Here is a 23,548-nt window from a genome sequence, read left to right as displayed (position 1 = left end):
CAGCATAGTGGGCAAAATGAAGGGTCAGTGACCAGATCACACAGGGCCTGGGGCCGTGGAAAGGAGGGTATGGCTCCAAGCCTTGCGTGATTGAGAGCTGAGGGCTGACCTGGAATTGGAGAAGTGAGTACAGAAAGGAACTCCATTCCGGTCATTTCTTTATTTTCCACAGATTTCCAAACACAGCAGGCTCTCTAGAGAAATCATAGCAAACACTGAAAAACAAAAAATGGAATGAAAAAAATCGTCTGTGATCCCACTACCCAGAGATGATCATTGTTAACTTTTAGCTGTGTTTCATGATCCTAAGCCTGTGTATGTGAAGAGAAAAAAATTATTAATTGTATACATATTGGTCAATGTACCTGTACGTACAAAGTGGGACTTATCCTCTAAAGTGTTCTGTATCTATTTTAAGTGACCAATAAGAAGTCTCGGAGGAGAAGGCATCAGACCCCCCTGGCCAGGTGAGGGTGGATTTATGAGCCACTCTCTTTCATGGGCAGCAGTTTGGGGGGGAAGGGTGTTCCAGTAAAGGGCAGGGCCTGTGCAAAGCTCCGGCTGCCACCAGGAGTGGTCGGTGTGGCTGGAGCAGGGTGGGGTGGGCTGAGATGAGCTGGTGAGGCTGGACTTGTGCAAGACCTCAAGGGCCAGGCTAATGGCCCCCAAGTGCCCTAGGGGGCTGTGTGGGTTTTTCCTGTTTATTTGCTTTGTTCATTTTGTTTATTGAAGAGAGTGCAAGACAGCAGCGTGGGCAGGTGTGGGCAGGCTGAAGGGAGCCAGGGAGGGGCTGAGGCCCCCAGGAACTGGACATAGCAGAGCTGACACCACTCGGAGATCTCAGAAGGAAACCAGGAGCAGGACCCAGATGGGCAGATGCAAGCTGCAGCCAAGCCATGTAGGAGCCGGGGAAACTACCCCAGCTTTACCTTCTCTTGTCCCCCCCTCTTGAGGGCACTGCCCCAAGTCAGTGCCCACCAGAAATAGAGGACAGTGCCTCGGTGATGCCATCCCACGCACTCAGCTTCCTGGGAGCAGAGAAGGGCAGGCAAGAGTGGAGAAGGGTGTCTGGGGACGGAGGGAAGAATTGCAGCCCCAGTGTTCCCCGGCTTTCCAGGGAGCATGAGACCAGGACCCCCAACACCAACCACTCACCAGAGCCATCCCCACTCAGGGGCAGACCCTCGCCAATCATGATTGCACTGAATATTTAAGCCCAGTCTCCATGCACTTATCTCTGTGATCTTGCAATTTGGGAGCTAAGGTCCCAGGCTTGGTGAGTCACACACTCAAGACATCTGGTTGGTTCCAAGGTTTCTGTCTCCCATCCCAAGTGCGGCTCAGGTGGCAACAACCCGCTGGACGGTAGGTGGACGGACTGCCCTGCCACGTGGAATACTGCACGTGACTTCAAGTTAGTGCATGATTTGGGGTGGGTTGGGTGCAGGCTCCTGGAAGAGGCTCACTTTTGGATCGATCCACAGAGGTTCTTATTGGAGGACACATGGTGGGCTGGTGACGGGGGTTGGTAAAAAGAATTTATCAGAAACCAAGAGAAATTGAAGAACAAAGGAAAGCTTTTAATAGGTTCCCTGCTTTAGGGAACAGTGAGTCAAACAGAGAATAGGTGCCTGTGTGAGTGCCCGAGTGTGAACGTGCAGGGTTTTTTATTGAAGAAGGGACCGTGAACACAAAGGGACACGGGAAACATGGACTGAGAGAAGTCAGCCAGAGCTACAGTGAATTCAGGGATTTCCCGGGGCCGTTAGTTTTGCTACTCAAACATCTATCGGGCGTTTATCTTCTGAAGAGGAGCAGGTGGATGCTGCCGATGCCTAGGGGCTAGGAAGTCTTGGAGGGTCACAGGGCCTGGGCAGGCACCAGCTGGCACTGTGGTTCTGCTTCTTAGGAGATTATTCTTGTCCTTTCCTGTTCTGGAACACCTGCTGATTAAATACAATCAGCCAGTAGGAAAAGAAGAAAGTCCCACACTTCCAGCCAGTTAATAGTATGATTTGCTTTTCATCAAAACCAGATCAGAATGTGTGCCCCTCAGTATCAGGCTCGTTCCATCAAGGTTATCCTTGCATGAGAACGCACAAAAATCTCATCATCCGTCTTCATTTTGTTTCGTAACATATGGAGAAGAGAAAACCAAACACCCACGTCACCGCCAGCCCAGGTTCAGAGACGGGGCTTCCCCTGACCTTGGCAGTGTCTGTATCTGTGAGACCCTTGCAGGGGGTCAGCAGGCACCACGGCCACGTGGGGACCCTCAGTGATTTCCACCTGGTCATGACTCCCAACAGCCAGGAGCTGAGCCTCTTTCCTTTGCCCCCACCCCGACCCCCGCCGCTGTGGGACATTCTTGTGGGCCTGGGATGGGGCAGGGGCTCAGAGGAGGGCTGAACACAAGAGGGGCGGCCCCTGAAAGCTTGCAGAGAGAACACCCCCTCCCCAGACACAATAAAACCATTCATTGAAAAAAAAAAAAGATTAGAAGGGCACATAATTTGCTTTGTGACATACCTCACATGAGTGCTTAGCCAAACCACCGAACCTCTGAGTCATATGCATATTACTGCAAGCACTTACCCTGCCTAACTGACAAAAGGTGGGAAACTAGTATTTGCTGGGTACCGCCATGTGCATAGGCACTGTAAACGTGCTGATTATTTATTATTTCTATCTTAATACCCACCACAAAACCTTGGGGTTGATTTTTAAACTTATCTTTAACTTTTTTTTATCAAAGTAATTACTAAGAAAAAAGCACACGTAGTTTTACAGATCAAATACACTGCAAGGTTTATAACAAAGCAGGCATTTTCTGCCTGTTCCATTCGTCTGAGTCCCATACCCGAGACAAGTGTTCATTTTAGCTGTTCCTCTTCCCTTTCCCCTTGTATTTACTTGCATATTTCTTAACAGTGTGATTCTATCTCTATTTTTTGACCTTTTTCTTCAATTACCACTTGTCTCCCACTATGGTTTTCGTATCTTGTTGCTCCCGACTCTCCCTTCATCTTCCTAATATAATTGTATCACAACTTTCTTGGTAAAATCAATATTTATTGCTTACACTATTATGATTATAATATGTAATTCACAACTATTTCTATCATTCCTTTTATTAACTCTCTTCCATTTTCTCTCCTTATGGATTTTATCTTTAAAAAAATTATTTTAGGGGGAGGGTATAGCTCAGTGGTAGAGTACATACCTAGCATGCATGAGGCCCTGGGTTTAATACCCACCACCTCCATTAAATAAATAAGTGAGTGAATGAACCTAATTACCTGCCGCCCCCCAAAATGTTTTTTTAAGTAATATTTAAAAACAATTGTCACTTCCAGAACTGTGGGAAGGGATCACTTCTGGAACTGTGGGGAGGGACTACAAAAGCCCCAGCCCCACCCTGTTTGGCTGAGAAGTTCTTGTGCATATCTGTCACTTGGTGACAGGTAGACTGGGCCCAGAGAGGGCAGGACAGTTGTCCAAGGTCACACAGTGGGAACTGGAACGCAGCTAAGCTATTGGCACAGACGCCCTGTCTGGAAGCAGACAAACCCCTCCATGGAGGGCAGAGGTCCTGGGAAGGAAGGAGAGAGAAAAGAGTCTCTGAGACCCCCCCCCCCCCAGAGCAGAAAGGGAAGCTAGCAATGGGGCCAGGACCTACCTAGAGTTTTCTGGGTGTATGTCCTGCAGTCTTCAGCCTCTGACTTCTCTGGGTCCATGGGGATGATGATGAACTTCCCCCAGGTTTGGCAGCACCTCTGTGTGGGGCGGTGGAAAGGGTAGAAACCTTTGCAGCAGCTCCACTTTCCATCCTTGGGGTCCAGCGCCACGCTGCCACAGAGCTGCCACTTCTCCTTTCTCACCACCAGCACCTCCCCTGAGGGCCAGACAGGGCTCAGCAGGAGGGCCTAGGCACTTGCCCTTCCCCCGTACCTTATCTCTCTTGCATCCGTTCATTTTTTTTTAACTTTAAGACTATCATTGGCATAGAATTCACATACCGTACAATTCACCCATTTAAAGCATATGAGTCAATGGTTTTTAGTACTTTTGTGGGGTTGTGCCATCATCCCCACAATTAATTTTAGAACATGTTCTAAAAGGAAACCCCCAGTCCACTGGCATTTGCTCTCCATTTTCTTCGACCTCCCCGCAGCCCCAACCCCGGGGAACCACCAATCTACTTGCCGTCTCTAGATCTGCCTGTTCCGGACATTGTACCATTTTCCATTCCCATCAGCTATATCAGAGTGCTGATTCCTCCACATCCTGCTAACAGTTGTTATATGACTCTTTGATTCTAGCCATCCCCTAATGGATGGACGTGCTATCTCGCTGTGGTTTTGATTTGTATTTCCCTGCATCCATTCATCTTTTACCCAGCACTTAAGTCCGATGGCCAGTTGGCCTCTGTCCCCAAAGCAGTCATGCCCCTCTGCTCTGGCTGCCTTCTTCTCATCAGCCTTCTTCTTGGCGCAGGGGGTCAAGCTCTCAGGCCCTCAGTGAGCTCCTATCCTGTGGGCAAGGTTGCCAGCCACTCACTTTGGGCACCCCAGTCACAGCCGATGAAGTGCAGATAGCCAGTGGTCACACAAGATGATGATCGGCCTCACTCAGGCTCCAGAAAGAGAACTGGACAGCGAGGTGGCCCCGTCCACACATCAGCCTGACCAAAGGATCAGGCTGATGCTGGGTGGGGTCACTAAGGGTGTGAGGAGCACCAGCCCCAAATGTCACCCGAGGGAGAGCAGGTTGGGCTGGGTAGGCATGAGGTCAGCATCTTTCAACAAACATACAATGTCCAAGGTTGGTGGGTGGGGCAGGGAGGCTAGCAAAGCTTCAGGGGCAAGGAGATACAGGTCCACACCCAGCTGTTCTTGCCTCACATCATCTCAGGTGAATTGTGGCACTACATTCCTCACCACCTTCCTCACATCAGAAGAGTCCTCAGCTGATCGTGCCTCCTATGGCTCCTTTCCCGCATTCTGTCCCTCATGCCATGGCTGCACTTACCTGATTTTAGGGCTGAAACTCACATCACTGGGTCAGGGTTTAAGCCCCACTCTCCCCCTCACCTCAGGTAAGTAACTGTGCCCCTCTGAGCCACACTTTGTCCATCTCTAAAATGGGACTGTCTGCTTCACGGGCATAACACCCAGACAGAATCTGGCTGTCAGGTAGTGAGGTTGAAATAAGGGATGGGGGGAGAGTATAGCTCAATGGCAGAGCATCACACGAGGTCCTGGGTTCAATTCCATTACCTCCTCTAATAAACAAACAAACCTAATTACCTCTCCCCACACTGCCCCAAGAAAAAAAAATAAGGGATAATACAACATCTCCCCAGCTGGGTATGTGGGGGGTGGTACTCAACTTTGGCTCTTGACTTGGCCGATCACTGCCCTTCTTCCCAGCTCAGCAGACGCCCCATTTCTGGCACTCCGCCACCCCCAGCACCCACATTCAGCGCAAGGGGCTGGCATGGGGGATCCTCCAGAGGCCATCTCAGAACCTGGGTGTGGGAGGTGGGTCAGAATTCTGCGCTCATGCTGACATTTAAGCTGAGCAGGAGCGTAGAGGTGGGAGTTGAGCCCCTCACTGCCTCCCGGCCACCCCAGAGGGCTCACAGTGCCCTGTCCCCCATGCTCCCGCTCACCTTTGGAAGCTTGGGGCCATCCGGGCACGAGTGGGAACAGCAGGAGGAAGAGAGCTGCAGGAGAGAGAGACGTGAGGGTTGGGGAGCTGGGCCAGAGGAGGAGGGTGAGGCAAGCCCTGTACTTGATAAGAGAAGAAATCGGGACTTCCAACTGGCACTGGTCCTGGGTTCCGGCTTGCATTGGCGCATGTCCTGGAGGCCCGCAGCACTTGCGGAAGACTGGACAGGTAGGAGATTGAAACTGACTACCATCTTCAGAGTCAGTCACCAATGAGCGCTAGATGCTGATGTCTCAAGTAACTCCTTTATTGGTTAAGAATACATCTAGGCGTTTTCACAATTTCTAAGGCACTGTCAAAATTCTTTTTTTTTTTTTTTTTTGTCAAAATTCTTCATTCCTAATGGTAGGTGTATCTGTTATTGCTAATGAGATGACTCAGATCGGGCCACTCTGAAAGACCCATACAAGATGTAGAGGGTTGTGATTTTAAATTAGCCAACTTCACAATTTGGGGGGGGGGTAGGTAGTTGGTTTATTTATTTATTTTTAGAGGAAGTTCTGGGTATTGAACTCAGGACCTTGTGGATACTAAGCCTGCACTCTACCACTTGAGCTATACCTTCTCCCTAAAAATTGTATATATGTATTTATTTTATTTTGGGGGAGGTAACTGGAGTTTTTTTATTTACTTATTTTTAATGGAGGTGTTGGGGATTGAACAAACCCAGGACCGTATGCTCATTAGGTACGCGCTTAAAAACTTTTAACTGAAGAACAATGTACATAAAGAAAGTGTACAAATCCTAAGTGTACAGTTTGATAAGCTCTCACAGAATGAACAGGAGACAGAACATAACCAGTCCCCCAGAAACCCTACCATGCACCCCTTCTGGTCATTGTGCCCCCCAGGGGTAACCACCATCCTGACTTGTAACCCCACGGATTGAATTTGCCTGTTTGGGGACTTTATATATACATTGAATCACACAGCATGTGCCCTTGTTTGGCCTCTTTCACCCAACATTGTGAGATTCATTCAACTTGTTGAATGTAGTTGGGGTTCATTTGTTCTCACTGCTGTTGAGTGTTTCACTGTGTGCATCTTTTTTTTTTTTTTTAAACCAATCCTACTATTGATGGGCATTTGGGTTGTGGTGAGTCTTTTATTCATATCACTGGGGTGAATATGCCAGGACATGTCTTTTGGAGAACCTGTGACAGGTTTCTGTGGGTGTCCTCCCAGGAGCAGAATTGCCAGCTCATAAAGCATCGAATGTTATGTTCAGTAGGCGCTGCCAACCACCTTCCGGAGTGGGTGTTCTTAATTACCTTTTCTGAGTCTGATCCAACTACATCTTTGCCAGCACTTAGCATGTGTGGGTTGTTTATTTCAGCCATTCTGGTGAGTTTATGGTGCTTTCTCTTTGTGACTTTAATTAGTAGTTTCCTGATATGTAGCAGAGGCCAGCACCTCTTCACAAGTCTAGTGGCCTTGTAGATTTTATCCTCTTAGGGGATTCACGTCCTTCTCATTGGGAGGTCTGCTGTTCTCTTATTGACCCAGGAAGTCTTTGCATATCCTGAATCTGAGTTTTTTTGGTCAGATAGGTGTGTTGCAAATGGCTCCCCACAGTCCAGAACTTGCCTTTTCCTTCTCTTGCTGGGATCTTTTGAGGAATGGAAGTTCTCAATTTCAGTGTATTCCAGCATGTCAAACTTTTTCTTTATTGCTAGTCCTTTTAGTGTTTTGTTTAACAAATATTAACAGAAAAAAGATCAAAAGTGGTTAAGCTTTGAGAAATAGGACTAAAGCTGGAGGTGGAAAGATGGACGTCTGTCTCTCAGTATACCCACCTCTGTGTAGTCTAAGTAATCCCCCCAGGTGTATCTGTTACTCTTCTAACTTAAAGGAAGGTACTTCCGTCAGCCCAGCTGTTGTGGAGGACGGTTGGAAGGGGTCAAGTATCAAATGTTTTCAGAAATTCACCCCTTAATGAGCCCAAGGAGGCAGATTTTTCCCATCAGTTCGTGTATCAGTGGATGAATATTAATTATTACTGCAGTGAATCAGGTTTCACCCTCAGCTCTATGTTTATGCTGTGCCTACAAACGATGACAAACAATGCTGATAATCCTTGTTCTCATGAATAAGTGATTAGGTAAAGAAGGAGTTGGCATCAGAGCAGCAGCGCTCCAGCCCTGTGCTCCTTCCAAAGCCCCAAACCCCACAGTGAACGCACTTGAGGACCGGGCCTGGCTGGTCGGCTGTGAGAGGGGCGAGGGAGCAAGCTTTACACCTGCCCTGGATTGTGACCCTCCCCTCTAGAGGTGCGGTCCCCACACTGGACCTCCCCTCTAGGGCAGTCCTTCTCATCCCTGGCGGCTCACCAGAATTTTCTGGACGTTTTCAAAAGATGCCCTCCGGGCTACCCCTGGCCCAGTAATTAATTCGGCATTCCGCGTGTCAGGCCCGATGCGGGTCTTGGTTATGGCGCCCAGTCCCCAGCGCCCGCGATTCTGGCTGCCGCGTCCCCACTGCTCTGATCCAGACGCCGAGGCGTCGAGGGACTGGGCTTGCAGTCCCCAGCAAAGATCCCTGACCCCTCTCTCCCCCGGCAGTGTACCACTGGATGGAGATGCGGACCAAGATGCGCCTCATGGGCTTCAATGCCGAATCCGTCAAGCCGCTGAACGAGGAGGCGGCCGCTGAGCTGGGCGCCGAGCTGCTGGGCGAGGCCACCATCTTCGTCATGGCCTGCAGCTGCCTGGTGCTGGAGTACTGGCGCCACCAGAAGAACCTGCGTCGTAAGAAGGGGGAGCGGCGCGCCGCCTGGACCGCGATGCGGGACGAGGTGGACCACTTGGCGCTGGCGCTCGAGGCCCTGCAGGCGCAGGTGCAGGCGGCGCCGCCGCGGGGCGCCCTGGAGGAGCTGCAGGCGCAGATGCGAGAGGTGCGCGCCCAGCTCTGCGCCCTGGATCAGCCGCCCGCGCCGGAGGAATAGGAAGCCGCAGGGCCCTGGTCTTGTGAGTGACTGATGTCTGGGCCGCCATGTGTCCAACACGGCCTTCTGTCCTCAGGGTCCCTACCTGAACCCGCCCAGCTAATACCACTAGGTCCCTTTAGGGGCATAAGTGATCCTGGACTGGGGCTGATGGAACTAGGCTTATTGGTTACCTCCCTACTAACTTGCCCAGTGAGGGGTACCTTTTGCTGGGACTCCCCCATCCACTTATGGAACCTTCCAGCCCCACCCCAACTGCCCCTCCCCCCCCCCATCCACTGGTTTAGCACTTTGGAATGGAAAAGCAGTGTCTTTCATTGGACCCCACCCACCCACCACTGGGAGGGCTAGCAGGACACATGGACCATTTCTCATTTTGTCACTCACACTTCCAACTTATCTGAGGAGTGATCTTTTCCCCGGGACCTCATCCATTACACCAGGACAACTTCCCCCTTCTTCACTGGTACAGACCATTGTAATGAAAATGCAGAAACTTCTGATGTACTTGACCACCCCCACCACCTTCCATCTACTTCACTCTTTTGTTGGGGAGTTGGGGACAGGGAATAGAAGGACGGATCTTGGAGCGCATCAGCTCCAGCGAGTCACCCTGTGGCTCCCATCTGTAGTCCATTGGTACCTTCACTGGGGTCCTCCCCTCCTTAAGTGGATCATTCCAACAGAACCTCCTTCTACACATATACAGGCTTTTAGTACGACAAGCAGTGTCTTCCAGTGTAGTTCCACCAGACTGACACCCCCCCCCCCCAATGTTCTGTGGCCCTTTAGAGTGGGAACATTGGCCCTGTCTTGGGCTGAACCATTTTGTGTTTTGTCTCAGCCCCCTGTTTACCTGTCTGAATGTTCTAAACCTTCCCACCATCCTCCCTTGCTGCCCTCATGGGGACCCAGCTGTCCCCCTGCTACATGGGTCATTGTCACAAGCCCTATCTTCCATCCAAATCTGCTCTTCAGAGTACTCAGGGATTCTCCCTTCTTGCCTTTGGACTGGACACCCAGTACCCACCTCCCTCCTTCATGCAAAGGCTTCCTCTAGTGGGACCACCTGCCCCTCACCCCTGAAGTTTCCTACCTCCAACCAAATGGAGTATTCCACCAGGCAGAGTTACCTACCTCACTTACCCCCTGCCAACCAACTGAACCACGAAGGGGGTTTGTATGAGTTCTATGACTTCTGAATTCTATATGTATATGTTTTAGACTGTAAATGTTTTATAATTAAAGGAGTTCTGGGGGAAAGAAATCATCTTAAGAATGTGTCTGAGAACCATGATATACATGCAAAATGGGTACAAGGCTCACTAGAATTAGGGGAAGCTGGGAGGGTTGTGGTGGAAAGGGGCCAGAGTCACCCTTCGAGCCCTTTCTCAGATAGGGAAACTGAGGCCTGGGGAAAGCCAAGGCTCTTGCCCCTGGCTTTCTCTAGGGTGGCGAAGTGCTTGGGCCAGGGTGAGGAGTGAGGAGGCTGCCTGGTGAGAGGTACTGGGAGGAAGAGAGGGAGGCTGAGAGGTACTGGGAGGAAGAGAGGGAGGCTGAGAGGGGGCAGAGGCCATCCTGGCTGCCGGAGCCTGAGGAAGGAGGTTCAAGTGCGAGGGAGGAAGATGAGAAGGCAGATTACTGGGGGAGGGAGGGGCCCCCTTCCTCATGAGCACAGCCCATCAAAATCACTCCAGAAATCTTAGCATTTATAAAAACTGGCAGATTTATTCTGCAGGGGCCCATTTTCAAGAAGCTAAAGGTGAAGGTGGGAGAGGGGAGGTTTCCTCCCCCTTTTCCTTTCTCCCTCATCTTATTTTCCCCAGAGGGTAAAAATGGTCTGGACCCCAAAACCTACCCAAATAAAAAAATCAAAAAACTGAGGTTCCAAAAAGTTACAGCATCTTAATTCCTCATAGAAAAAGGGAAGGAGCCAGAGGGAAGGGAAGTCCCAGTGTGGGGGGAGGCGCCCCCAGCCTTGGTGGGACATCCCCCCCATTAAATAGCTGTCTCAAATGGGACAAGCCTGGGGCACAGCATTAAAAACTTCCCACACCCTATTTTATCAAAACCAAAGAGAAAAAAATTTCCTCCCCCCAAACCTAAATATATATATATATTTTTTTTCCTTAAAAAAACAAAACTTCAAAGGCATTAAGCACTAAAGTGAATCTAGAACAAGGGAATGTGAAATTCCCTCCTTCCTTCCCCCTCACTGTGGGGTTAATTGGTACATCCCCAGCAGAGGAACCAGCCCCAAGGGGATGGCACAGGGGAAGGACCAAAGGGAGCAAAGGGTGGGGGCCTCCCCAGCCAATCAGCAGCCAGTATGGGTGTGGGCATGGTGCCAGGGAAGCCACACCCCCTTGGAATTTTCCAGGTGAGATGGGGAGTGGGGAAAATGCATTCCTGTGTAGCCTTCAGCCAATTCCAAGTCAAGTTGAGGCAGGGAAAGCAGGTGACAGGCGAGGGGATGTGCGGAAAGGAGAAACTGGATCTTCTGGGGCCCTGTGGTCAGGGGGAACCCCGCTTCCTCAGCTCCTGGACAAAGGCTGGAAGGAAACAAGGGGCAGAGATCAGGGCAGAGCCTCCTCCCTCTTCTCTTCCAAAACAGGATTCTTTCCGAGGGCCATGATGCCTCCAAAATAAATCAACATTTAAAATAAAAAACAATCTCACCTTCAATTATTTCCTCTTTCACTTTCTGCAATTCCTTCCTCACCTCTTCCAGAAGCTCCTGAAAATAATGCGGTGCAACCAATCAGGAAGGGTACCTGGACTTGCAGAAGCGAATCCCCCCTTTCTTAATGACTGAGGGGCCAGAGGAAGGAGGTTCAAGAACCTCATCACACACAGACCATGACATCACAGGCAAGGCCATAGAGTGACTGAGAATTCTAGGGGAGAATTCTGGATCCTTGGAGCCAGAAGAAAAGTACTGGAGAACACCCAGTACCAGGGTTGGCCAAAGACATTCCAGTCTCCTGTCAACTCCGATTGGTGATAAATGTCTGGGGCCAGTGTGCTGAAAAGGATTCTGGGTACTCATCAGGAATGAGTGCAGGGTCACAGGCACTGGATAAGGGAGTTATGGTGTCTGTGTCATCACTGATCTTATCCAATCTCTCCATTTCTTAGACCAGAAAACTGAGGTTTCCAAGGCCTTTTCTAGAATCACATGGCAGAGTTTGGACCCAGATCTCCTTTCTTCCTGTAGCCCCTTTCTATCCCCAGAGACCTCACCTCCAGCCCCCTCTCCCCAAGCTACCTGTTTCACCCTTTCCAGGTCTGACTCATCATTGGAGCTGGGCGTAGAGGGGTGGGCCTCGGAAGTGGTCACTGAAGAAGATGACTTCATCCTGGGAGAGTTGGTGTGGTTTGGGGCAGAAATGAGGTTAAAGAGAGGGTCTGCCTCCCCTACCTCCCATTCCTGGTCACACTGTTCCTCTCTACAGATTTGGCAAATCCAACTATTTCTGGGGGTGGGGCCCCAATATTGATGGCCCACCTTGGCAAGGTTGTGCTGTTCTTCTCCCAGGGTCTCCGCACAGATTCTGGGGGACAGGCAATAAATCAAAAAGATCAGGGACAAGGAATGCTCTGCCTCAATCTTTCTCCCCGAGCCTCATCAGCCCCTGTTCAAAGAACCATCTCAGGAGAGTACGATACCCAGCGTTATTTGTACAGACTCTCCCATGAAAGTGTGCTATATGTGAGAAGAGGGCTGGGACTTGTAGTTCCTGTAACTAGAGTGGGCTTATCACACTTACCACAGTGGGCTGGGACTCTGGCCTCTGGCTCCTCCTGCTGGTGGGAAATAAAACTGTCATGCGCCAGGGACCACTGCACCTCGGCTGACTCCTCTAGCTTCAAACCCAGCCCATCCCTATCAAAGCCCCCTCTCCAATACCCCTACCCAAAGGGTACAGCCTAAGGTGTATATGGCAGGAAGAGCCCCTAACTCACATTGGCGGATTCATCCTTGGCGGGTTTCTCTCCAACTTGTGTGGCTTTCCTTCTGCAAGAGAGAAAGCCAAAAACAGAGGGCTTCAGCCACTCAGCATTTCCCCTCTCCAGAGTTCTGGAAAGGTGGATTCTAGGGTGCAGAGTTCTGGAATTGGTCAAGGTTAAGAAAACTTTAGTTTTAGAAGTTAAAGAGAGTGCTGTTCTCAAATTAGGGTGGGGGTTTTAAGATTTCCACATTTGGGAATCACAAAATTCTAAGGGCAGAGGGCTCTATCTTAGACCGCTGAGATTCAAGGAATCAGAGTTCCCAGATTCTGAGGCAGGATCTCCTCAGGTCCTAGAATTCTGGGTTTTAGAACATTCTAGAGGATACCTAGGTGGTTGCAAATCTCAGCTATCTCAGGAGAATGCAGTCCCCATCATTATATCCCAAACCTGGCTATCAAAGGGGGAATTTTCATCCAAAGAAACCAACTAAATGGAAATGTGAACCCTCCTCCCACCTGGCCCTACAGAACTGGAATCTCCAAATGGTAACTGTAGGCCTGAGGATTTGATCCCAGGGCTTTCTATGACCTTTGAGGACTCCAGGCTCAGGCTCACCTCCGGGCCAGCATGGCGTTCATCTCCTCCATAAGCCCCCCGCCCGTGCTTCGACTGCTCTCAGCTTTGGGAGCCAAGGATGCCCCTGGGGCCTCCTCCTGCTGGAGAAATTACAAAGAGGAGGGGGCTTTATGGTTAGGCCTCCTGGCCTCCCAGCCCTCCTGTGAGGCTTCCAAGCAACTCTGGCCTCAGTCTTGTTATTTCTTCAGGCCCTGTCACCCCACACCAGCCATCCTTGGTCCCCTTACCTTGCTGACTTTCCTGAGTTTGGCTCCGGCAATGGCTGTGGCCAGGCCAGGGGCCCCGGTCCCTCCACCACTGGGACCTTGTGCTGTGGGGAGAGGGGGTGCAGGGGGTGGGCCTGCCCCTGCTCCATGGCCCGCAGCCGAGACCCCTGAGGAGGAGATACCAGGGGGTGGGGGAGGACCTGGAGGAGGGGGAGGTCCAGGAGGTGGGGGCGGTCCCCCAGCCGGGGGAGCAGGTGGGCCTCCTGAAAGAAATACAGAAAAGGAGCGGTGCTGAGAGAGAAGCCTCATTCTTTGTTGTCCGGCTGGCCCCCTCCCTCTGCAGCGGTCCCCAGACCCCTGAGGCCAATCGAGCAATCACCTGCATTAGAGACCCTGCGCTCCATGTGCTCTGCCTGCTGCTGCCTGGGGAGGGATGATGAGCTGCCGTCAGTCAGGGCCCCGAGGATGGCCAGCAACCTGCCAGATCGTCCCTCAGAGGATCGGCCCTCAGAGGTCTCCGGCAAGGCTGGCTCCTAAGCCCCCCTCGTGCCTTCCATCCCCCAGGAGCCCACGAAAGGGTTGCGGGGGAGGCCAGGGACAGGGCAAGACCTAGATGCAAGCATTCTAGTCCTCCGACCTTCACCAACACGTGAGTTACAAAATGCCCAAGATCCTTTAAGCAAGCAAATTCTGGACTCTGGGATTCTGGGGGACCAGGATTTCAAGGGTCAAAAGGTTCTGCAACTCTGGGCATCAGGAGTTTTTTAAACTCCAGGAGGTGGGAGTTTCTGAAAGTTGTCACTTTCTAGTCCCCTGGGAGTTGGAACATTCTGGAAACTGAAAGTTGAAGAGTTCTGAACTCTAGGAGTCAGGGTTTCTGGAACATCCTAGAACTCTGGCAGGGGTAAGGTTCCCCATCCAGGGACTGGCCCCACCTTTTCTGTTGCTCCACCTCCTCTGCGGAGGGGCCATTCTGGACGGACCAAGTAGGAGGTGCTGTAGGTGGTGGCGGGGGCGGAGGCCCTCCTCCTGGAAGGTAAGAGTGAAGGCCGGTGAGTCACCCCGGAACCCAGCCCTACCCCTCGGTGTGATCCCTCAGCTCCCCCAGGCCTCCCAGGAACCCTGACACCCCAGGCTGGGGTGTGAGGTGGGCACTATGAGGATGCCCAGGTTACAGGGGGGACAGGGAAGGTGCAGAGGGAGCAGTCACTTGTCCCGAGTCCAGCAGACTGGGATTTGCAGGAACAAGACTTGAATTCCAGCTGACTCCAGCATCCAGACTCTTACCCACTGTCACAGAAGTTCAGAACCCCCACCTGAGAACCCACAGCCTCCTCCACACCTGCCCTCAGGCCTCTGGCTCCCATGTACTTTTCTGTGCCCCACACAAGCAAGCCCCTCCCCACTGGCAGTGAAATTGCTCTAGGAAGCAAGCACACCCCCACCATTTGGTGATCTGAAATTCTACAGCAGCGACCCCAGACCCCAGATGCACAGTCATCACCTAAAGCCTTGCTCCTCAAAGTTCTGTTTGTGGACCAGCAGCCTCAGCATCACTGGAGAACGTGCTAGAAATGCAGAGGCTCAGGCCCTAGCCCAACCCAGCTGAATCAGAATGTGTATTTTTCTCAGATGACTCATGGGCATGTTCAAGTTTAAGAAATACCAACTGGAGTTTTTTCCCCCTGAATAACGTTGCCTGAAAGCTAATTGATGATGACGTAAGTCAGTACAATGGTTACCTGGAGAAAGGGGACAGAGAGCCTTCTAGGGGCTGGAAATACCTAGATGTTGATCTGGGAGGTGGTCACACAGGAGTGTGCATGTGTAAAAATTCATGGGACAGAGTGTACTCTTAGAAACTGTGCATTTTATATGTGGGTGCACACGGGGGCACACTGGAGCCCACATAATCCTCATAATAGTTCTTCACGGTAGCAGTGAATTAGCCCCGTTTTCAGATGGGTAAACTGAGGCCCAGGTGGTAAAGTGGTGGCCCCAGGTCACAAGGCAGCGCTCAGTGGTCCCCTCTGTCCACTGTCTCTAACCTTCCAGTGCTTCTAGGGCGCTGGCCATGCCGGCGGCGAACTGTGTTGCGTCTTCCTTGCTGCCGAAGTTGAGGCCCCAGACCTGGCGGGCGTCACGCCACTGGTGGAAGTTGGGGGTGGCCTGGTTATACTTGACACCGCGGACGATGGCACAGTTGATGACCACCTGGCAGGAGGGGAAAGGTGGGTGAGAGGTGGTGGGTGCAGCCCACAGAAGGGGAGGGGAGGGAAGCCTCACCTGCTGGTCCGGCTGCATCTTCCGACCGACCACCCGGAAGGAGTTGGCGGTGGGGTTGTGGTAGATCTGGACGCGGCTGAAGGCCTGGGGGCCCGTGCCAGCAGGCATCCATCGCTTGTTGTTGTCATCGTAAAGCATCACAGTGGCCCGGCTGGAGCAGACGACAGTCTCACTGCCGGGAGGGAGAGAAGCGGAGAGGGGCTGTTAGCAGAGGGGAGCCCGGCACCCTCCCTCCAGGGTCCAGTCACCCTCTCCATACAGGTACCCCTGGGAGATTCAAAGACAAAAGACAGTGCGAGAGGAGGAGGGACCCATGGAGAGGCAGAGGCAGACAGACGGATGAGGAGAGAGGGTTGGAGACAGATCCTCGAGATCAGACAGACAAGGAGAAAGACTGGGAGAGAAAAAGAGGCGGGACAGAGAGACAGACAGACTGGGAGAGAGACAGACAAACAGGGGATGTGAGACAGACGCGGAAAGAGAGAGAGACAGTCAAATGGAGAGAAAGAGACAAGAAGAGGAAGAGTCAGACTGGAAGAGACAAACATACAGAGATGTGAGAATGGGAGTCGAATTGACAGAGTGGAGGTTGACTGAAAGACACACAGAGGAATAGTGGGGGTAAACAGGTGGAAAGGCAGGGAGCAGAGAGAAACAGCAGATGGAGAAAGACAGACTGGGACAGTCAGAGAGAGATGCAGAGTGAGAGCCAGAGGAGGGGGAGCTGGGAGGAGACAGAAGGGACAGGTCAGGAGCTCGGGGCAGTGCTGGGAACCAGTCCATGCCTGGTGCTCTTGGAGCCTCAGTTTCCCTATCTCTGATGGGGTGCTTGGACCCCCACCCCACCCCCGCCCCCACTCCTCACTGGGTAGGAGGAAGCTGAAGCTTGGAGAGGGGAAGGGTGAGGCTTGCAACTAGCTGGAGACCGAGGTTAGATCTTACTTAGGCTTTTCCACTTCCTGCCGCCCCCCCATCCATCCACCCCGCCTCTTCCCGGGCACCAATGGCCATCAGCAGACACTCCCTGCTCCATGCCAGGCAGTGACCCAGACAGACCCGGCCCCACCCTCCAGTGCAGGAGAGGTCCAGTCTGCAGACAGTGATAACCCAAGGCAGGCTTGGGGTTTTTTTTTTGAGGGGGGGGATTGTAGTTTATTGAAACTCAACTCAAAAAATACAAGATGCTGTAGTGTACAGTGTATTACACAAAGCCCCCTCGAGTGCACATCCGAGTCAAGTAAGAACCCCATATCCCTTTCCCTAGCCCTCCCACCCTGCCTGCCCCAGCCTGGGGGTCAGAAAGATCTTCCTAGAAGTGACATCTGACTTAGCCTTTGGGGGAGGGGTCAGTAAACTGGTTCAGGGTTCAGGTTTCAAGATCGGACATCCACAGATCTAGGCACAAATTCCCGCTGGGCCACCTACTCCATGTGAGTCAGGCAAGCAACCTTCCCACATGAGAACTCATCTTCTTTGCCTACAAACTGGGGAGATGGCAGACCCCAACTCCCAGGGCAGTGGGAGAAGGAAATGAGTCTGGGCATGTCAAGCACTTGGTGCGCTGCCTGGCATGTGCTGAGGGCTCAGAAAGTATTGGCATCCCCTCTGTGGGCACCCTGAACAGGCACTACTGGGGCCCTGGACAGCCACTTCCCTCCTGCCCCCCTACCAGTCCTTCTGGGGAGGGTCAATGCCCTCCTCCCCAGATGAGGAAACTCAGGCTCCCAGACGGGAAGTGACTTGCCCAAGGTCACACAGACCAGGGGGAAGCATTAGTCCCTGCCCTACCCCACCCCCACTGGACTTTTTCCTGAAAAGAGGAAGTCGGTCGTCAGAGGTTTCCGGGGAGAGAAATTATACCCCACGAAGGCTCTGTCTCTACCAGGGCTGGGGGCTGGGGCATGACACTGACACTGTAAAAGACAAGGCAGGGAAAGCCCCTCAACAGATCCAGATCTGGGTTCCTAGGCCCGGAAGCTGAGTCCCCTGGACCTCTCCCCGCAAGTTTACTTAATTGGGGCCACCCCCTCTTATCAGGCATTGCAGCTGGTCAGATGCCCTAAGCCCTTTCCTCATAGTCTCTCATTTTAGTCTCACTGCAGCCCTTTTAGATGGGCAGTTTCATCCTCATTCTGCAAGGACTGCAGAGGCCCAGAGAGGTTTGACTCGCCTGTAATCACACAGCTAGTAAGTAGCAGAGCAAGGAGTTGAACCCACGCCACCTGGCTCCCAAGTCCACAGTCTTAACCACAGGGGACTGTGTGGGTGCTGTTTGCAGACAAGCACAGCTCCAGGGGCTGTTTCTGGCTTCCACTGCCCCTGGAGGGCAGGGGTAAGGCCTCACCCACACCTGCCACCCACACCCAGGGCAGACTCTGGCCAGGTGCCTGGGGCCTTTGTTGCTACCCCACCCTGGCTGCACTTTGCTCTCCCAAGTGACCCTGCCCTGCTGAGTCTCTGATCTGGCCAGAGAGCTAGCACCTGCTGAGTGAACTCAGACTGGTCTTGTCCCTCTCCAACCCATGGTGTCCCCATTACAGCAGAAGGATCCTGTTAAAACACAAGTCAGATCGTGTCCCTCCTCTTCTTGGAAGCTCCCATGGTGGCTCCTGCAGCATAAAAGCCATGTTCTTCCGGGGCCTTCATGATCTGTGAGATCTCTGATCTCATCCCTTCCCTCCCTCCAGCTTGCTGTTCCAACCCCACTGGCCTCTAGGGTGCTCCTTCAGTGTGCTAGATACCTTCCAGCCTCAGGCCTGTGCTCTCGTTCTCCCTCAACGTGGATTTTCACCTCCTTCAGTTCTCTGTTTAGACGTCACCTTTTCTGAGAAGCCCTCCCTGGCTACCCTATCTAGAAAAGCTCCTTTCCTTCTCATTGCATATTGCACATTTCGTATCACGGATCCCTGCCCGACAGATACTTGTCTATCTCTCCTACCAAAACGTCAGGGCAGCGACGTTTCTGTTCACTGCTGTGTCCCTGGAACCTAGAATGGTGCCTACCTAGCACGTAGTAGGTATTCAACTGTTGTTAAATTAGCCACCGGTTAAAAAAAGGGAAAAGATTTTAAAATGGTAGCTGACATTTACTGGTTAGCCTTCCTCCCAGACACTGTTCTAGGTACTAAGCTCTAATTTCTACAATAAACCTTGCAATGACCTCCTGAGATGGACTCCGGTGCTTACCCTTTTTACAGATGGGGTACTGTGGCCACAGAGAGGTGAAGACAGCTATCTCAGGTCACACAGCAAATAAGCCAAGGGGCTCATAATTGAATACAAGTCCCCCCCACGTTCTTAACCTCATTTAAAGAGGAGGAAGCAGCTAAGCTGAATGTTTTTTTAAGGCAGGGTATAAAGTAGTGTGTATCAGAGGTTTATTAAAAAAAAAAAAAAAGGTGGGGAGGCTATAAATACCTCTGCACACAGAGTGGTGATATATGCAGAGGCTGCTTCTCAGGTGACTAACTGTGGCTGCCTGAGAGGCACTGGGGCACTGGGGGCCTGAAGAAGGAGGGAGGGAGGAAATGGACATTTCATACTGTTTACCCTTTTGAATTGCTTATGTCTTCTCTTTTCATTTTGTTTTGTTTTACCAGGGGCTGGTAAACTAATGCATTACTTAAGTTAAAAAAAATAAATAAATAAGCCAGGGCAAAAGCTGGCACGGGAAATCCCACCACCAGGAAGCAGGGAGTGAGACTGAAATGGGGTCTACCTAATTCCAATGGTCTCTGGGGTCTCATCCCCTCAGTGTGACATGAGAGCCTTAATTTACCCCAGCCAGCCCACAACTCCCCCCCTCCCCCCGCGAGTCCACCCATTCTGGAAAACTCTAGCATGTGATAGATAAACAAACGTTCAAGTCACCCCCTTGCTGTGCAGCTTCCCCTCTCTGAGCCTTAGTTTCTAGCCCTGGAAACCAAAACTCAACAGGTTTGGTAAGAATTGAAAGAGATAAGAAAAGCCCTAAGGGCAGGACCTGGAATTTGGCACAGGCCCAGTCCAAGGGTGCCGAGGGGCAAAACAGGAGGGTGAGAGCTCCTCATCACTGGATGCAATCAACATAGTCTCTCTGGTTTACTCAAGGCCTCCAAGATTAGAGGTTTGCCCTTCCCTTTACCCCTTTGTCCTATAGCCCCTTACACCGTAAAACTTGTCATCCAACCTCCGCCCCCCAGCCCCCAGGCACACGCAACCTTTCCAAACTACAAATCTTCTTTGAAGCAACCCTTAATAGAGATCAAATCTAGGGTCCGTGGGGCTTGTGTGGGTTCACTTTAGTCCCTCCTCCCTGAAGGGCCTCAGTTCCCCCTAAGTGAACAGGAAGGTAACTGGGTTTCTTCTTCCTTATCGGCATCATCTTCAGTGTTTGTACAGTGAAAGCACGTTACTAGTTTTTGGTTTTTAAAGACCACTGAAGGTTTAATTTTCCATTTTCTCTAATAGCATAAGAGTCCGGAAAGAGCCCTGGGTTCAAATTCTGGCTTGCCCACTTCCAAACTGACTTTTAATAGGCAATTTGCTTAATTTTTCTGGGCCTACATTTTCCCATCTGGGGAAGGGGGACAGTCATAATAGTATTAATCTCTTAGAATTACTTTGAGAATTAAATTTAATCAGGCACCTAGTACAATGCCTGGTACAAAGTAGATGCTTGATCAAATGGTCTCTCATTATTAAAAAAGAAAATAAAACAACAACAGTTACTACTATTGGAAGAGGAAAGAAATGGACCAAATTCTTCTCCAGTCCCTTCTGCCCTGAGATTCTCAGACCTCTGCCCCACTTCCCAGCCTTCCCAGAATCCCAGCTCAGAGTCCTGGACACAGCAGACATTCAACAAATATTTGTTAAACTAGGAGAAAAAGAACTATATCTTGTAATTTTCCATCTTAACATCCTCTCTTCCAACTGGCCCTAGCCAGACCAGCCAGAAATCAGAGGATCCCAGTTCCCTTCCCTCCCTCAACACTGCTTAGGAATGTCTGAGGGGTCTTGGGTCAGGCCATTCTCTCTTTGAGCCTCAGTTTCCCCAGCTGCCACCATACAGAGGTGTGGGTCTTTTTGAGTCCTAGCTGTCCTGGGAGAAGGGGCACAGCCATTTGGGGTCGGGTGTGGCCTTCCTCAGGGAAAACCCCGTCAGGAGGTGGGAGTGGCCCTCTGGTGGGACAGGCATAGGCACGACTTCTGCCACCCCCCAGGAGGTGGGAGGTCTGGCCCGGCCAGCAATAGGGGGGCCTGTGGGAGGGCCAGGGCCTCCGGGATGGGGGGGGGGCGGGGTGCGGAGGCCGGCTGAGACATTGCTCCTGCCCTTTTACGGTCTCAGTGAGTGAGGCAGCACTAACTCGGACATCCGCCATCCGCCTTCCACCATGCCTGGGACCGGAAACGCAAGGGGGGGGGCGGGGCGGGGGGGGCAGTGGGAGAGAAGAGTCCCCCGGGAAGAAGGTGAACGGAGAGAGCCTGACTCCCTGAAATTGACCCCTCTCCAGGACAGGGATGTTGCTATAATGGGGGAAAGGGTAGGCAGGAAGTCTTGTGGGTGCCCCCATGCTCCAAATTTCCCAACAGTCCCTTTACATCAGAAAGAACAAATGTGGGAGACGGATTCTCTAACGGTTGTAAAAAGGAATGCCACACATGTCAGAGGGCAGGGGTAGGAACGTGGGGGAAGTGGGAGTATGTGAGCACCAGGGGGTTAATCCCCAGACGTCCCCAGGGGCCTCCCCCTCAAGCTGGGGGCTTTGGGGCAGGAAGTCCCAGAGAGAGTAGAGGAAGGGAGATAGTATTGTCAGGCTCAGGCCTCAAGGGAGAGATTATGGGGGGCCAAGGGGAGGGGAGTTGGGGGGGCTAGTCGGATTCCCCCAGCCCGCACTGGCCCCGCCCTCAGGTGAGCCCCAGGAAAAGACAAAATCCCTGGGTCCCTTGGGCCCCCTTCCCCCAGGATTAAATTCCTGGGAAGATAGCTGGAACTCTCTGGGAAGCCTAGGTCCCAGGGGGAGAGGGCTATGACCTTGAAGCTTTCCAACGCCCCCTCCTCCAACCGCACAACTCCGGACGGCCGGGGAAGGTGGGGGGCGGTGTTGAGAGAAGGCGGAGGCGCCGTGGTGGGGAAAGCTGCCTGTCCACAGTGCTCCTTGCCCGCCCCCCACACCAGCTGTCTCGACAGGTGAGTCAGGAAGACAAAGGCCCCCCTTCCCCCAGCTGCCGCGCCCCCTCCCTCCCTAGGGCCGCGCAGGTGGGGGAGAGGGGCCGCCCTTCTGGCCAGGGGCCGGGGAGCCGCCCTCGGCTCATAGCGCTCGCTCGGTCCTAGGCACAGCCTGTTTCAAGCAAATTGTAGGTAGGGAGCGGCGGGGGAGGGGAGTCCCAAGCAGACCCTCAAGGCTGCGTCTGGGTCCGTAGATCCGTCCGCACCAACCTCCTCCACAGGATGAGCCCCCCAAATTTAGGTGGTTAAGTACCCCCGAAGTTAAGGAGAAGATCCCTCTTGGGAAGACTTCTTACAGCGCCACGTAAAAGGGGACCCAGAAAACCAAGATCTACGTCTTAATCTCTCCTCCAGGTCCCAGGGACCCCCAAACTGGCCCCCTACAATCCCTCTCGGGGCCAGGTTGAGATTTGGGGAAGTCCGAGCCCTGCCTAAATTCTGGCCTCCTTGCGGGCAGTATCTACCAACTTGGAGGTTCTCTGAAAAAGTCTTTTAAAAATTCGGGAGTCCTCGGAGCGCCCCCAAATCTGAGGGATCTTAGAAGAACCTCACCGGCACCACCTGGAGCCTTGGGACTCAAGGGGAAAGTGGTCAATACCTGGAGCTCGTCCAAGGGGGCTCGGCCTCAAATCCGAGGCTCCCAGTGTCCTGTCCCCAAATTCCAGCCTGGAGCAAGCTGGGGGGAGGGGGACAAAGGCGGGGCGGGAGCCCGCGCCGGGCGGGGAAGGATCTGGAGGCAGTTCGTGGCTCACCTCATGGCTGCTGGGCGGGCGGGCGGAGCGCCCACGGGGTAGGTGCTCCCGGGGCGCCCCTAGCTCGAGGTTCAGGGGTTCAGGGCTGGCTCCAGGTTCTGCTCAGTCTCCCCCGGGGTCCCGCCCCATAGAGTCCGGCTTCCTGGGGGGAACGTGGACAGGGCCGGGGCGGGTCCTCAGGCGCCTCCTCCCTCTGGGGTTGTGATCCGGGGTCCCTGCTGCAGAAAGGGGGTGCAGCGTCCACTCCCCGGCGCGCCCCCTCGGCCGGCGGCGGCTACAATGTTACTCTTACTACTGTACTTCTCTTCGCTACATTTCGTTCCAAAATTCCACTCCCCACACCCACAATGCCCCGCGCCTTAAAGGGGCAGCGGACATCTCCAGGAGGTAGGGTTGGGAGGTGGAGGGTGCTTAACAGGGCAACGCGGAACCTTAGACTTCCGCTATTTCCCTCTTCCCCAATGTTATTGCATAGCTATGCACTCTGGGGGGGGGGTCACCCCCAAATTAGGGGGGAAGCTTGGTGGAGGGGAAGGGATCCTTCCTTGATCCTTAGTTTACTCCCACGATGGAAATTCTTATGGGAATCTGAATGGGGGTACGATTTCTTCTCACTTTCCGTCATCTTCTCCATTTCTTTACATTCTACTCAATTTGGGGGGCGAGGAGGACCCTCTGGTTAAGCATAGATTCTCTCAAATGTTCTCCCTTAAATCCTCCTGCCTTCGGACCCCGTAACGTCTCTCTTCTCTGCCAATTTATTAAGTGTTACTAAAGGGTGAATTCCCTCACCCCCTGCAGAGGAGGGGGATGGGTGGGGAGGGGC

The 23,548-nt window shown here is 52.5% G+C and overlaps 2 protein-coding genes and 1 long non-coding RNA gene across 5 annotated transcripts in view; 1 reads left to right on the top strand and 2 right to left on the bottom strand.

Moving 5' to 3' along the window:
- Positions 1–9,005, top strand: part of OPA3 (outer mitochondrial membrane lipid metabolism regulator OPA3) — a 49,080-nt gene extending 40,075 nt beyond the window's left edge. Inside the window, exon 2 of the mRNA XM_064489428.1 lies at positions 8,295–9,005. Within this exon, the coding sequence (XP_064345498.1) occupies positions 8,295–8,677 (383 nt within the window). The 3' untranslated portion in view covers positions 8,678–9,005. The remainder of the gene's footprint in view (positions 1–8,294) is intronic.
- On the bottom strand, positions 1,543–8,375 carry LOC135322073 (uncharacterized). Of its 2 annotated transcripts, none has more exons than XR_010382383.1 (3): positions 5,675–8,375; positions 3,680–5,530; positions 1,543–1,943 (listed from the first exon to the last, which is right to left on the bottom strand). It is a non-coding gene; the product is annotated as an uncharacterized LOC135322073 (long non-coding RNA). The 2 variants fall into 2 exon arrangements; XR_010382384.1 differs by having other exon boundaries at positions 3,680–5,728; positions 7,005–8,375.
- Positions 9,006–10,379: 1,374 nt separating the features above from the next.
- Positions 10,380–23,040, bottom strand: VASP (vasodilator stimulated phosphoprotein). 2 transcript variants are annotated; one of them, XM_031458875.2, is made up of 13 exons: positions 22,723–23,040; positions 15,760–15,931; positions 15,522–15,687; positions 14,409–14,502; positions 13,853–13,896; positions 13,495–13,736; positions 13,247–13,347; positions 12,644–12,695; positions 12,448–12,481; positions 12,186–12,231; positions 11,946–12,036; positions 11,357–11,414; positions 10,380–11,229 (listed from the first exon to the last, which is right to left on the bottom strand). In XM_031458875.2, exons 1-13 carry the CDS (start codon positions 22,725–22,727, stop codon positions 11,192–11,194), a joined length of 1,143 nt encoding a protein of 380 aa, XP_031314735.1. In that variant the 5' UTR covers positions 22,728–23,040; the 3' UTR covers positions 10,380–11,191. The 2 variants fall into 2 exon arrangements, with proteins under 2 accessions (XP_031314735.1, XP_031314734.1); XM_031458874.2 differs by having other exon boundaries at positions 12,448–12,484; positions 22,723–23,039.
- Between the last annotated feature and the right edge of the window lie 508 nt (positions 23,041–23,548).

Source organism: Camelus dromedarius, chromosome 9, assembly GCF_036321535.1.
Source record: "Camelus dromedarius isolate mCamDro1 chromosome 9, mCamDro1.pat, whole genome shotgun sequence".
In the NCBI taxonomy this organism is placed as follows: Eukaryota; Metazoa; Chordata; class Mammalia; order Artiodactyla; family Camelidae; genus Camelus; species Camelus dromedarius.
The sequence above is the reverse complement of the archived record's forward strand: the minus strand, read 5'-3'. Positions and strand labels throughout refer to the sequence as shown.

Bases quoted from the DNA above. Each gene is read 5' to 3' on its own strand.
- VASP (XM_031458874.2), bottom strand. The intron at 13,348-13,494 runs GTAAGGGGACCA...TAATTTCTCCAG, and splicing joins AACTCAGGAAAGTCAGCAAG to CAGGAGGAGGCCCCAGGGGC. The intron at 11,230-11,356 runs GTGAGATTGTTT...GTTTCCTTCCAG, and splicing joins GAAAGAGGAAATAATTGAAG to CCTTTGTCCAGGAGCTGAGG.